Source organism: Dictyostelium purpureum (genome assembly GCF_000190715.1).
Source record: "Dictyostelium purpureum unplaced genomic scaffold DICPUscaffold_228, whole genome shotgun sequence".
Lineage (NCBI taxonomy): Eukaryota > Evosea > Eumycetozoa > Dictyosteliales > Dictyosteliaceae > Dictyostelium > Dictyostelium purpureum.
The window spans coordinates 37538-51330 of NW_003519564.1; the positions used below are offsets into that span (position 1 = coordinate 37538).

At 25.0% G+C, this 13793-nt stretch overlaps 4 protein-coding genes across 4 annotated transcripts; 1 reads left to right on the top strand and 3 right to left on the bottom strand.

Moving 5' to 3' along the window:
• Positions 1–175: 175 nt before the first annotated feature.
• PdeE (uncharacterized protein) lies at positions 176–3534 on the top strand (the record flags this gene model as incomplete). Its single annotated transcript, XM_003290512.1, has 3 exons — positions 176–219; positions 283–2030; positions 2105–3534. 3 exons carry the CDS (start codon positions 176–178, stop codon positions 3424–3426), a joined length of 3114 nt encoding a protein of 1037 aa, XP_003290560.1. The 3' UTR covers positions 3427–3534.
• Positions 3535–5122: 1588 nt separating this feature from the next.
• On the bottom strand, positions 5123–6655 carry DICPUDRAFT_81296 (uncharacterized protein; the record flags this gene model as incomplete). Its single annotated transcript, XM_003290521.1, has 1 exon — positions 5123–6655. One exon carries the CDS (start codon positions 6653–6655, stop codon positions 5123–5125), a length of 1533 nt encoding a protein of 510 aa, XP_003290569.1.
• A 1559-nt stretch (positions 6656–8214) lies between these two features.
• On the bottom strand, positions 8215–9935 carry DICPUDRAFT_81297 (uncharacterized protein; the record flags this gene model as incomplete). The annotated part of the gene is made up of 5 exons (XM_003290522.1): positions 8215–8878; positions 8939–9027; positions 9103–9294; positions 9357–9812; positions 9882–9935. 5 exons carry the CDS (start codon positions 9933–9935, stop codon positions 8215–8217), a joined length of 1455 nt encoding a protein of 484 aa, XP_003290570.1.
• A 572-nt stretch (positions 9936–10507) lies between these two features.
• On the bottom strand, positions 10508–13093 carry DICPUDRAFT_92511 (uncharacterized protein). Its single transcript, XM_003290523.1, has 5 exons — positions 12603–13093; positions 12267–12498; positions 11929–12181; positions 11379–11851; positions 10508–11303 (listed from the first exon to the last, which is right to left on the bottom strand). The coding sequence occupies exons 1-5, from the start codon at positions 12940–12942 to the stop codon at positions 10640–10642; spliced, it is 1962 nt and encodes a 653-aa protein (XP_003290571.1). The 5' UTR covers positions 12943–13093; the 3' UTR covers positions 10508–10639.
• Positions 13094–13793: the final 700 nt, after the last annotated feature.

Consider the following 13793-nt stretch of genomic DNA (forward strand, 5'->3'; position numbering starts at 1 on the left):
ACTTTTTTATTTTTGTTTAATTGTGTGATAAATATTTATTTATATTTAAAGACAAATTAAAAACCCATCAATTATTTGAATAATTTTTTTTTCAATTCAAATAGTTAATTAATAAAAATTTAATTGTTTATTTGTTTTACAAACAGTAGTTTATTATTTATATATATAAATAAAAATGAATATAAAAAATTTTGAAAATATTATAAATATTTTAAAACAGTAAATATTTATTTTTTATTTTAAAAAAAGAAAAAAAATATTAATATTTTAAATTTACTATAGATTAGAAAAGTTTGTAAAGAGTTTATCAAAGGATAACAAAATTTCAGCATTCGAAACATTCAAAATTTCAGCATTAGTAGAAAAGCCAAATTTGTCAATCGAATATTTCGAAAATTTATCCAAATTTCTATTGGCAGTGATTTCAGCTAAAATTGGTAATAATTTTATTCGTATTGAAGATATAGAGCAAGTTTCCGATACATTAAGATGCGAATTGGGTGATCAGTTAGAGAATTTACCAACATTAAGTTATGAACGTCTTTATATTGAAATTGTAAATCAAATCTGCCAAATTAGTGGCACCATTACTGAAATTATCGAAGGAACAAAGGCAACTATTCAATTTTTATCATCTTTCAAAATTATTGCCGATATCATAGACAGTAGCGAAAATAAATTGTGTCTTTTAGATTTGTTGTCATCACCATTGGAAGACAGAAGATCAATAGAATTTAGTACAAGTTATGTCTTTAATAAAGATTTTAAAGAAATAGAACAAAGCTTCCAAAAGTTTTCAAATGATAATTGCTTATCACCAGATTCAAAGATCTCTGAATTAATCGATAGTATCCAATTGTTATTAAATATAATAGATTCAAAAGATCAAGAAATATTAGAGTTTGATGAAAATCAAGTCGAGCATAATTATAGTCATAATAGCAATAATAATAATAATAATTATAATAACAATAATAATGAAATCAACGAACCATATTTTACAAAGAATAAAATCGAAAAATTCCCAGGCCCATCATATGTCTATAAACCCGATGATTCAAGCACCTATATTCAAGTTGGTATTCCACCAGATCAATTAAAAAGAGACCAAAAGATTTGCCATTTTATTGTTCCACACTTTTTAATTTCAAATGATGTTTCATTATCAGAAGTCGAGTTCCCAATTTTCTATAATAAATTTGTACAAAAAGGAAAAAACAAAGTTGTAATTATTTGTACTACGGAGCAAAAGAAACGTATCGAAACTATCCTTTCAGAGTCAATCTTTGGTCCAGCTCCTCATCACATTTATACAAAAGAAGAGATTGTTATACCAAATTATGAAATCGATGTACTCAAAGAACGTTTGGCCATTGATCCAAGAGCTAATGCCGAAAAGTTGGAAAGCTATGTTGAATTTAAAACATTTAATGAAGATATGTGTGTAACTTTAAATGTGCCATCAATCAGCAGAGAGGGAATCCTTTTACCAATTACAGTTAGAAATACCAAAGGCCTTATCAGTTTCCATGAAGGTGACCATGAACAAAAGATCAGTGTAATCGATTCAACTGTACAGTCTCAATATGATCCTTTAACACCATACTCAGATGGCCATGAACCACTTACAAGATTTAAAGTTCCAGCATTAGGTGTAACATTTTTGGGTGTTAGCCATGGTTTAGATTTTAATTTTGGATCTCATACCACCGGTTTTATCATTTGGATAAATGGTAGTGGTGTTGTCGTAGATCCACCAGTTGGAAACACTACTTATCTTCAAGAGAATGGAATTTACGGAAAGAAGGTGGAGCATATCATTTTAACTCATTGCCATGCAGATCACGATTCTGGTATTCTTCAAAAGATAATCGAAAGAAATAAAGTCACTTTATATACTACCAAAACAATTAACGAGTCCTATATGAGAAAATTAAAGGCTTTAACTGGAACAAAAAAGAAATATTTAAGAAGTTATTATACATGGGTACCTGTCACAATTGGAAATAAAATTAAAATTTTAGGTGCTGGTAAGTAATACAAAGTTTTTTTTTTATTAAAAAATAAAAATTAATACTAATTTTTTTATTTTTTTAAATTTTAGAATTTGAATTTGATTATAGTTTTCATGTCATCCCAACAATTAGATTTAAACTAGAAATCTATGGTAAAAAGATTAGCTATTCCGCAGACACATTTTATGATTTGGACAAATTCAAAGAATTAAAAGAAAAAGGAGAATTATCAGACACAAGAATTGAAAGATTAAAGAACTTTGTATTTGATGCCGATATGATTATCCATGAAAGTGGTGTTGCACCAATCCATACACCAATTACCAATCTATTAGCATTACCAGAGGATATCAGGAAAAAAATTCGTGTGGTTCATTGTAGTCATAATATAGATACCAAAGATCAAATCGTTAGACCTAAAGAAGGCTTAGAGAATACAGAAGTTATCAAGGTTGATAGAAAGTACAAAGGTATTTCAGAGTGTATTCAAATTCAAATGGCCTTAAACAATTGTAATATATTTTCAAAACTTTCACCATTGGAGGTTCAAAGAATGTTTTATCTCTGTAATAAGATTTGGGTTAAAAGAAATGATGTTATTATTAGAAAGAATGCCTTATCGGATTCATTCTATATCATACTAAGTGGAAAGGTATTGGTTTATGAAAAAGAGTGGGATCTTATCAAAAATAGTTCAGAAAAAACACCATCAATTAAACTATGTGCTGGTGAAACTTTGGGTGAAAGTGCTTTGCAACTTGATAAGTCTATCAATGCTTCTGCCACTGTCGTTGCTGAAACTGATGTTTGTCTATTGGTTTGGAAGACTAGCGATCTTAGAAGTGAATTCCATTCATCTCTCTATCAATTTATTCAAAAAGTTCATATGGACCTCTCTCATATTAATTCATGTCGTGATGCTATTACCAGAGCATTCCAACACAATATCACTCAGTACATCATCAAAGAAGAAGTTGACAGTATAGCTAACGGTGCTAAAGATGTTCCATTTAAAGATCACGAAACTATTTTTAATGAAGGTGACGAAAGTGATTGTATGTATATTATCAAGAAAGGTCGTGTTAGAATTTCAAGTAAAAGGAATAAAAGTATTATAACAATGTTGGGTGTAGGTGATTTCTTTGGTGAAACTGCTTATAAAAGACCTTCAGATAGCGATCCAAATTTAAAAAATCATCGTACTTTTACCGCCACCGCTTTGTCTGATACTGTTTTATTAAAACTCGATGGTGAATCAATTGTAAAACCAAGAATTCAAAATATTATAGAACAAAAAGTTAGAAAAAATACTTGTGATAATATTAATCGTAACTCACCAATTTTAAAAACACCAAGAAAATTGTATCAAACTCCTTCATCATTTGATTTAGGTTGCTCACTTAGTAAATAATAATAACAGTATAATATAGTAACAGCAGTAATAATAGTCATAAAATTTATATATTTTATTAATATATAGTTTAATTTTGTAAATAAAATACTATTTTATTTTTTAAATAAACATTTTATTTATTTAATGATCTAAAAATATTTTGATTTAATATTGTAAAGTATCATAGTTTTTTCCATAAACATATTGACCAAAGGTTTTAAAAGGTGACATTTCTTCTATAGAATTCTCAGTCCATTTTTTATTTGTTGGATAATGGTATTTGATGTTAATTTTGATGAATAAAAAATATTAAATTCAGAATTTTTTGATGGGAATGAGGAATTGTTTTCTCGTTATCTTTTTGCTTAACCTCCAAGCTCAGTAATAATTATGGTTGGAGTTGAACCATTTACACATTCTTTTAATTGTTTTATTAATAAACCAGATATCTGTTCAGAAAAAATTGAAGTGAGTAAAAGACACATGTTGTACCCAAGAGATACATTGGTATATGTTATTAATTCATTTTCATTATACACATCCAAAAAACTACACTAATAATATAAGTTAGATTTTTTAAAAAAAAAAATTTATAAATTTACAAACAAATAATTTTATATTTAATTTCCAGAATTATTTATTATTTATTTAGATAATTTTTATTTTAATTTTTATTAATTTGGTTTTTTAAAAATATTGATTGGTCTAATTGTGTTTGGATCTTCTTTACTAATTGAGGTACTGGTTACACTTGATAAAGTGTTCAACCACCGGAGAATCTCTATTTGAAAATTTTTAGTAATTTATAAGTCTAATTATAAATTTACATTCATGCAGAAATGAGACTTTATTTATGAAACTACCTCAATCAGATACTAATTCCTTTACAGAGCATTTTAAAATATATTTGATTAAATAACACCATTGTGACTGTTTCCCTAGTTTGATTAATTGTTACACCGAAGCTTCAGTTTCTCTTCTCCTAAAACTATTTGATTTCTATGGTCATAGTTGCTTGGCCAGAGCAATTAATGATATTAATAAAATAGTTGAGTAGATAGATGAAGTCTACCATTAGTTACTTGACAGCTTGGATGAGCTTCATTGGTTACTTGATTAGTTAGAAATTTGCATAATCTTGAGTTAAAAATCCATTTGGGTTCCCAATCACTACCAAAAAGAATAGCAACTTCATAATATTATGAACAAATGTTATAGAACAGACACTTGGAAAAAAAACTGGAGTTTGATGAAACTACCCGATTAAAAAGACACTGCAATTTTGTCCAGATTTTACACTAAATATTAAAAAAATTAATTTGTGTTAGTAATTCATATATTTAACTAATAAATCCCATATCTAAATAAATTGTTTTTGTTTGTAAAATAATGTGCATATTTACTTACTTATATTTAAAAGCTTTTAAAATTATTATAATTGACCGGTCATTGTTCGGAAAAAATTGAAAGAAATTTTAAAAATTTTTTTTTATAAAATTCAAAAAATGAATCCATACTTTAATATTCAATAAAAATAAGATTTTTACTGTAGTGATACTATAACTTGGCTAGAGACGGCTTAGATTATTTGTATATTACTTGAAAATGGCTTGAAAATTGCTAAAATTTAATGTATTAAATAAAATGAATTAATATAAAATAGTTTATAATAAAAAAATAGTGGGAAAATAAAATAACTTACCGATAGAATGGTTTAACTAGCCAATGGGCATAAAGAACCGTAATGGAATTCTGCAAAATGGGATAACAAAATTCCATTCTGGCATTTAATGCTTGGAGTAATTTCTATGAAAGAACTACTCTGGGATTCAACTGAAGATATTATAGAAATATTTATTTTATAAATCTCAGCTGCAGCGACCAATGTTAAATGATCGCCCCATGTGCCATTTTGGGACATACTATTACAATATTCCTCCCAACTGTTTGTAGTTACAAAGTCTGAGAGGGTTTCTCCATTTGGAAGGTAAAAACCTTTATTTTGTCTAAGCCAATCGACAATGTTATTTCTTATTATTACACTATGCTCCAAGTCACCAAATATCTGGTCTGATAGCGCATGCATTTGGCAATTACCATCACCTGGGATTTCCTTTTTTGGCATTAGTTGATAAAGTTCGATACGTTCATTTAAACGTATTAATGCCTTTTCTGTTTCATTCAATGGAGTTGGATCTAGACTTAATCTTCCATTTGAATTGACCAAAGATAAATCAATTTCATTTGGCTTTATTGGAGCATTTTGGGTTTGGGGTTGTTGTGTTGGTTCTGAATGAATTTGTTGTGGTTGGAGTTGTTGACAAATTCGTTCGATGAATGAGATTGGTTGTTGTGGTTGCTGTGGTTGTTGTGGTTGGGGTTGCTGACGAATTCTTTGAATGAATGGGATTGGTTGTTGTGGAGTTGGTTGTTGTGGAGTTGGTTGTTGTGGAATTGGTTGTTGTGGAATTGGTTGATTTGGAATTGGTTGTTGTGGAATTGGTTGCTTTGGGATTGGTTGTTGTGGGATTGGTTGTTGTGGAATTGGTTGTTGTGGAATTGGTTGTTGTGGTTGGTGTTGCTGACTAATTCGTTGGATGAATGGTATTGGTTGTTGTGATTGTTGTGGTAGTTGATGTTGTGGTTGCTGACGAATTAGCTGGATGAATGGGATTGGTCTCTGTGGAATTGGTTGTTGTGATTGTTGTGGGTGTTTTGGTTGTTGGGATTGGTGTGGTTGTTGGAGTTGGGGTTGCTGACTAATTCGTTGGATGAATGGAATTGGTTGTTGTGATTGTTGTGGTGGTTGCTGTTGGGGTTGCTGACGAATTAGTTGAATGAATGGGATTGGTCTTTGTGGAATTGGTCGTTGGGATTGCTGTGTTTGAGATTGATGTGGTTTTTCTGGTTCTTTTGGTTGAAGAGATGGGAGTTTCTGGTGCTCTTGGTTTTGTTGAGGTTGTTGAGGTTGTTGGAGGTGTTTTTGCTCTTGGTAAAGATGGAGTAGTTGGGGTTTTTGGAGGCTTTGGAGGAGTTGGAGGTGTTCTTGTGGTTCTTGTAGTAGGGTTTGTTGGATTACCTGACTTGCCCAGTAATTGTCTTCACTGTTCCAACATTGGCAGTCATCTTTTTCTTTGTTGTTTCTTTTTGTGTTATTGAATCTGAATTTACCAATAAAAGATGGTAACTTCCAACAGATGGTACCAACAAAAAATAAATAAACACACAAGTTTAAAAATTCATACATTTTGTTTGAAAAAAAAAATTATTTACAAATAAAATGTACAAAAAAAAATATAATATAAAAATATACAAAAAAATATTTACAAAAAAAAGATAAATATTATTTACAAAAAAAAGGTGTGTAAAAATGAACGAATATTATTATTTGAATGCTATTATAAAAAAAAAAAAGCTGATGAATGAAAAATTATGTGTGTGTTGTAAAGCTATAATTTTTAATTAAAAAAAAAAAAAATTTTTTTAAAGACTCTTTTTTAAAAAATTAAAAAATTATAAACAATTAAAAAAAAAAAAATAAAACAAAAAAACAATTGTTTATTTTCTTTATAATTATGATAAAATAATAATTTCTACCTTATTTTTTTATTTAAAATTTAGATTTAAAATATTAATTAAATCTATGTTTGATTTAAAAATTTCATAAAATTCTCACTCGATTGATATCCATATTGCCTAGGTAAGCTATTACATTGAAAAAAATGATTTTAAAAATAGGGTAAATTAATTATTAAAATAAAAATTTTAGTCTTTATTTAGTTTAATTCTAATTGAATAAATTTATTTTGAAGCTACTCCAATATTCCAATTTCCCTTTATTTTTTTTTTATATTTTTTATGAAAATAATGTTCTATTTGTTTTTTAATGTTGCTAAATCCATAGTTTATACAATAAATATAGTTTTTTAATAATTCCTTACATTTATTACATATTTTTTATATAACTTTTATCAATCTTCTATACAAAAAATAATTAGAAAAAATATATTAAATTATTTAAAAAATTTTTAATTAAAAATATATCAGATAATTGGCTTTAATTATACTTTTTATTACAAAAGTGATATAAAAACTATTTATAAGATATTTTTTATAATTATAATTTTTGAAATATTAAAAAATAGCTTTTTTTTAAATTAATAATAAAATTTAAAAAATAAAATTTTATAATATTTTCACCCATTTTCTTCTATTTATAAGTACTTCACTTATTTTATATCGTCTCATAGTAATACAATAGCAAATTTTTTCACCATTTAATAATAAACATCAATCAATTAGTAAATTTACTAATTAAAATTTAATTTTTATTTTTTGTTTTTAAATAAAATTTTTTTTTATGAATTTTTTTATTTATATTACTTTATTCATAATATTAAATCTTCAAAAGAAGCAGTCTTTAGCATCCAATAAAATTCAATTAGAAGTTTAATAATTTAAAGAACAAATATAATGAAAAATGTGATTTGTATAGATTAACCTCAATTAACACCATCTTTTTCACAAAGAGTTGTTTTAGATCCGCCATTCAATTCTTTAATTAGAGCTTCAGATAATGCTAAAGACTACTTCATTGAAGATTTAATATGGTGTTAATTTTTAATAAAGGTATTCTTTAAATATAAAGTTTTTTATAATGATATCTCAAAAAATTTTATAATATTTTTTGTAAAATATTATTTTTTTTTAAAAAATTATTATATTCTTAGTTTCAATTTGAAAAAAAGAAATTTATAATTTATTTTTTATTTAAATAAATCAATCTGAATAGGTTATTTGGTAAAATTATCTTTCTGTTATTTTAACTAACCACTTTTTGGGTGTTAGAGATACGTGGAATAGGGGTTTGTCATCTATTACTTGATCGTTTGGTGATGTAAACAAAAACTTTTTAAATAATTTGGTACCAAATGCAAATATTTCACTCTCAGCCATTCCTTTAGCGGGGCATTGTCTCGATCCTAAATTAAAAATTAAAATAGGGGTGTTTGGACACTCTATAAATCTTTCTGGTTTGAATAAAAAAGGATCTTTATGGAACTTTTCTGAAAATGAGTAAGAGTAAAGATTCGAAAATATCTGGGTTCCTTTGGGAATAATGTAACCTCCAATCTCGATATCCTTTGTGCATAGCCTTGGGGGTCCCATTGATGCTATTGGTGATCTTCTCATTGTTTCTTTCACACAAGCATTGAAGTATGGATAGTTAGAGGCTTCATTTATAGATGGATAAGATAAGAAATTGTTGCTTAATAATTCTTTATATAGTTTATTTTGGATATCTATATTATTTGTTAGGTTTAAAACCATCCATTCAATAACCCCTCCTGTTGTCTCCATTCCTGCTAATATTAAATCTACAACAATATGGTCTAAATGTTCTATTTTTAAAATATTATCTTTGTCATTTTTTATAGAGACTATTAAATTTTCTAAAAGTGTTTTAGGGCTTAAAAATTTAAATTAGTATAATAATCCGTGGATATAAACATCTATACAATATACATACTTGGATTCATCCATTTCATTTAATATTTTTTTGATTTTAGGATTAACATTTGCTATCATTTTTTTTGTCATTTCTTTTAAATGATCGTACTATATATTTGAAAAAAAAAAAAATCTAAAAATTAATAATTTAAAAAAAAAAAATAAAATAATAGCAATAATTACATTTTTAAAATATATTAAAAAAGGTAAATAATCAGGGCAAAGGGTGGTTTCTTTTAAAACGTCAAATAGGCTTTGGATAAAATCGGAAATTTCTTTAGGTATTAATTCCTGTTCATATTCTACCGATTCATTAAAAATCAAACCATATACAACATTAAATGTATATGTCATAATAAATGGTTTTATATAAATCTAAATTAAATAAATTTTAGTAAAAATACAATAAAGGGTATATATATATTAACAATACTTACAGTGTCATTCTTTTTAATATAGCCTGATAAAAAATTTTCAAAATTAAAATAATGTTTGTTAAATTCTGTTTCTAAATTTTTATTTTTTGATTTAGTAATTAATGAACTAAATTCCGATCTTATTTTTTTCCAATACTCTCCATTGGAAAAGGCTATATTAGAACCATTTCCACTTAATATATTGATAGAAGGTAGCATATATCTGTCACTGAAAAAATTGGCATTTTTATGAAAAGCTTCAAAAATAATATCTGGTTCATTTAAAACTACTGTATTTACAACACCAAATTTGATTGAAAAAATTTTACCATACTTTTTATATAATTTGTCAAAAGATAAGTGTAAATTATTTCTATCTAATAAATAAACTCCTCCTATAATAGGAAAGTTAAATGGACCAGGTATTTGTTGAAGGAATGATTCGTTTTTATTACTGTTAAAAAATTGACTCCTAAGCTAAAATTATTAATAATTAATAAAAATTTGTTGAGTTTTTTTTTTATAAAAAATAGTAGTAATACATACTAGTTTATGGAAAAAATATATTATTAAAAATAAAAAAATAAAAACAAAAACCATTTTTTTTTTTTATTTTATAAAAAAAAATAATAAATTGAGATGGTTACTATTCTTTTTAGTTTTTACTCATTTATTAAAACTATTGTTAATTAATAACGAAAAAAAAAATTAAAGAAAAAAAAACATGGGAAAATTATTTTTAAAAAAAAATATAATAAATAAAAAAATAAAAATTATTATAAATTAAAAAATTATCTAAAATTTATTTAACGTATATATATAAATAGAGAAAAAAAAAGTCAAAAAATATAATATTGTTAAAATATTTAAAAAAAAAATCTATTTACAAAAAAATTATTTAAAATTATTTCTATTATTGATATTTTTTTTTTTAGATAAAGAAAAAGGAATGGATCTGACTCTATAACTATTACCATCTTAATTTTTTATAATCCCAATAAAATGATGTAAAATATTAATATAAAATAGATGAAAGGAAATAATATCAATTGATTGGTTAATAAATATTTTTAATTATTTAAAACATTCTATTATAGATTAAATTAAAAAAATTAGATTTGATTAAAAAAATGGGGGTAAAAAAATAATAAAGGGGTTATATATATTTTTTTAAAAAAAATAATTTTATTATAATACTATATTATTATCTATTTTTATTATTATAAGTTTTATTTTTTTATTTATTTCTTTTTATATATATTTTTAATTTTTTTTTTTTAAATTAATTTTTCCAAAATATAAATTTAAATTTCAGCATCCCATGGTTTACTTAAACAAAGTGCTGCATTGATAATACCAACCATTGAAGTTGTTTTTGGGAAATTACCCCAAATTTCTTTAGTTTCAAGATTAACATCTTGGCTAATTAGACCTAATGGTGTACAGTCATTTAAAATATTTTCAAAGAGCTCTCTAGCTTCTTCAGCTCTGTCCATTTTGGCAAGACATGAAATATAATTGAGAGTGAATGTTGTTGATGCACTGTTACTATCCATTGATTGGGTGATATATTTGCCTTTTCTATGGGTTTTCTCTAATAATTCTACTGTACCAATGAATTTTGGATCTTTAATACCAATGAATCCAGACTCAGCCATTAATAAAAGATATGGATCAACTGAATCACCATCCCAAATTGAGGTAAATGAGTTTAATTCTTTATTAAAGCAACGCTCTAGTATTTCTTCCTTGATCTTGTTTGCTGATTCTTGCCAAAAATGTTGTCTAAGTGGAACCTTCAAACTTTTTGCAATTTTAGCTAATCTATCACAACCAATCCAACACATGTATGATGAAAAGGTATAGATCTTTCCATCTTCAATGGAACCATTACCAAGTGGTCCACAATCTGGTTTATTATAGTTTGTATAAGCCTGCATACCCAAACCTTCTAACTTATGGAATAAACTAAACGATTATATTAAAAAAATAAAGAATATTAATAACCTTTTAAATTCAAATATTAATTTAATATATACTTACTGAATATCACCTGGTTTATTTAATCTTTGATCAAAGAACATTTGAACAGATGCTAAGATTAATTGACCATAAACATCATTTTGAATTGTTTTGTAATCTCTTGTACCTATTTTAACAGGACCCAAACCTCTATAGCCAGCAAGTCTATACATTGACTTTTCATAAAGTTTGGTTTCTAAAGAAATACCATATACAGGTTGAAGAAAACCACCTCTTTCTAATGAACCAGATACAATATTTGAAATGTATGTAAGGAAATCCTCCATCATTTTAGTATTACCCAATTTATTGAATGTATGAACGATATAAGATGTATCCCTAATCCAGCAGAATCTTAGATCATAACCTTCTTTACTTGGCTCTTCTGGGATTGATGTTGTAATCGAAGCAATAATGGCACCAGACTCTTCAAATTGACATAGTTTAACGGTAATACATGCCCTTAAAACTTGAGACTGCCATTCTAATGGAATCTATAGAATAAATAAAATTAGAATTAATAAATATATAAGTGACTAAATTTGTTTAGATCATATTTCCCATAACTTACTGCTAAAGATTTGGTATATTCGTGCCAATACTCAATAGTTTTATCTAAATAAGTATTAGTCATATCATGAAGACTTTCTCTTAAACTTTCATCAGCCATAAAAACGAAATAAAGAGTTTCATCGACTTCAAACAATACTTCATCTACAATATATGAAATTGGAGCATTGGTTGTGAGTCTCATTACCATTGATGGTAGAATGTATCTGACATGGTTTGTACCCCTAGTTTTTTCTGGTGCACCCCAACCATAACTATATTTTATAAAACAATAGATTAGAATATTATTTTATTATTATTATTACTAATATAAATTAAAATATTTAATTTTATAATTACCCAAAAGTTGGTCTTAATCTAACTTTGATTCTGCAGTTTCCCAATGGTTTAATGATTCTGACAATCATTGATGGTCTATATGGTCTGGAAAACATGTTAAAACGTGGAGCAAAATCGATAATTTCTACACCTCCTCCATTATTGTTATAAAGTTTTGTTGATAAAACAGCGGTATTTTTAATATAACTTTGTTCGCTAAATGCAAAGTTCTCAACAATTACATCATAGAAACCTATAAAAATAAAAAATAAAAAATAAAAAATAAAAAATAAAAAATAAAAAATAAAAAATAAAATTAATAAACAAATAAATAAAAAAATAAATATGAATATATACCAGAGTCATTAGATTTTCTAACCAATGAGCAGAAAATTGGATCGGCATCAAATCTTGGAATACAGCACCATTTAATGCAAGACTTTTTATCTATCAAAGCACCGAAAGAACAATTACCAATGAGAGCCAAGTCAAGATTTTGAGAATTTGCTACTTTTACAGCCTTTTCTATTTGATTTAAATTTGTTGAAGTTACATTTTCTGGTGTAATTTTATTGTTTACTGCAATATATGGATTTTCAATATTTGCATTATTAATGATGTTGTTATTATTGTTATTGTTATTATTATTATTATTCAATACATCATTAAAAAAATGTGATTGTGATTGATGTGACATATCTAATTAATTAATAACTAGTTACTATTCCTCAGAAATATTTATTTATATAATTTATTTTTTATAATTATTTTTTTTTTTTTTTTATATATACATAAATTATGAAATTAGTTTATAATGATTATTTAAAAAATTATTTTTTGAACATAATGAATAATAAAAATTAAAAACAAAATAAAAAAAAATAAATAAAATTAAAATTTAATATAACAATAATTATTATATTAATTTTTTTATTTTAAATTAAATTTATTTTTTAAAAATTAAAAAAAAATTTTTCTATGTGTCTGTACATCATATTATTTGAAAAAAAAAAAAATAATAATAATAATAATTAATTATATTTGTAGTATATCAAAATATTTTAATAAAAAAAAATCCGCTGTTGTTAAAATTCATACAAAAAAAAAAAAATTATATTAATGCACCACTTCACACACATAAAACTTTTTATATTGGGTGTGTGATAAAAAAAAAAAATAATAAAATTATAATTATAATAAAATTGAAAATTTTTTACATATTTATATGATGATATACATAATAAAAAAAATAAAAAAATTGAATAATCAATAAGGTGAAGTTTCACTGTTGATTAATTATCATTTAAAGGTAAATAAAAAAAAATAAAAAAAAAAATAAAAATTAATAAAATTTTTTGAAAAAAAAAAAAAAAAAAAAAAAAAAAATTAAATTTTTGTTTCTCTATAATTAATATTTATAAGGAAATTTTAAAAAAAAAAAGAGTTTCTTTTAAAATTTATATAAAAAAAATTATTTTATTATTTTTTCCAAAAAAAAGGAAAACTCGTACTAGTTCAATCACAATATGATGGATGACATATCTAAAA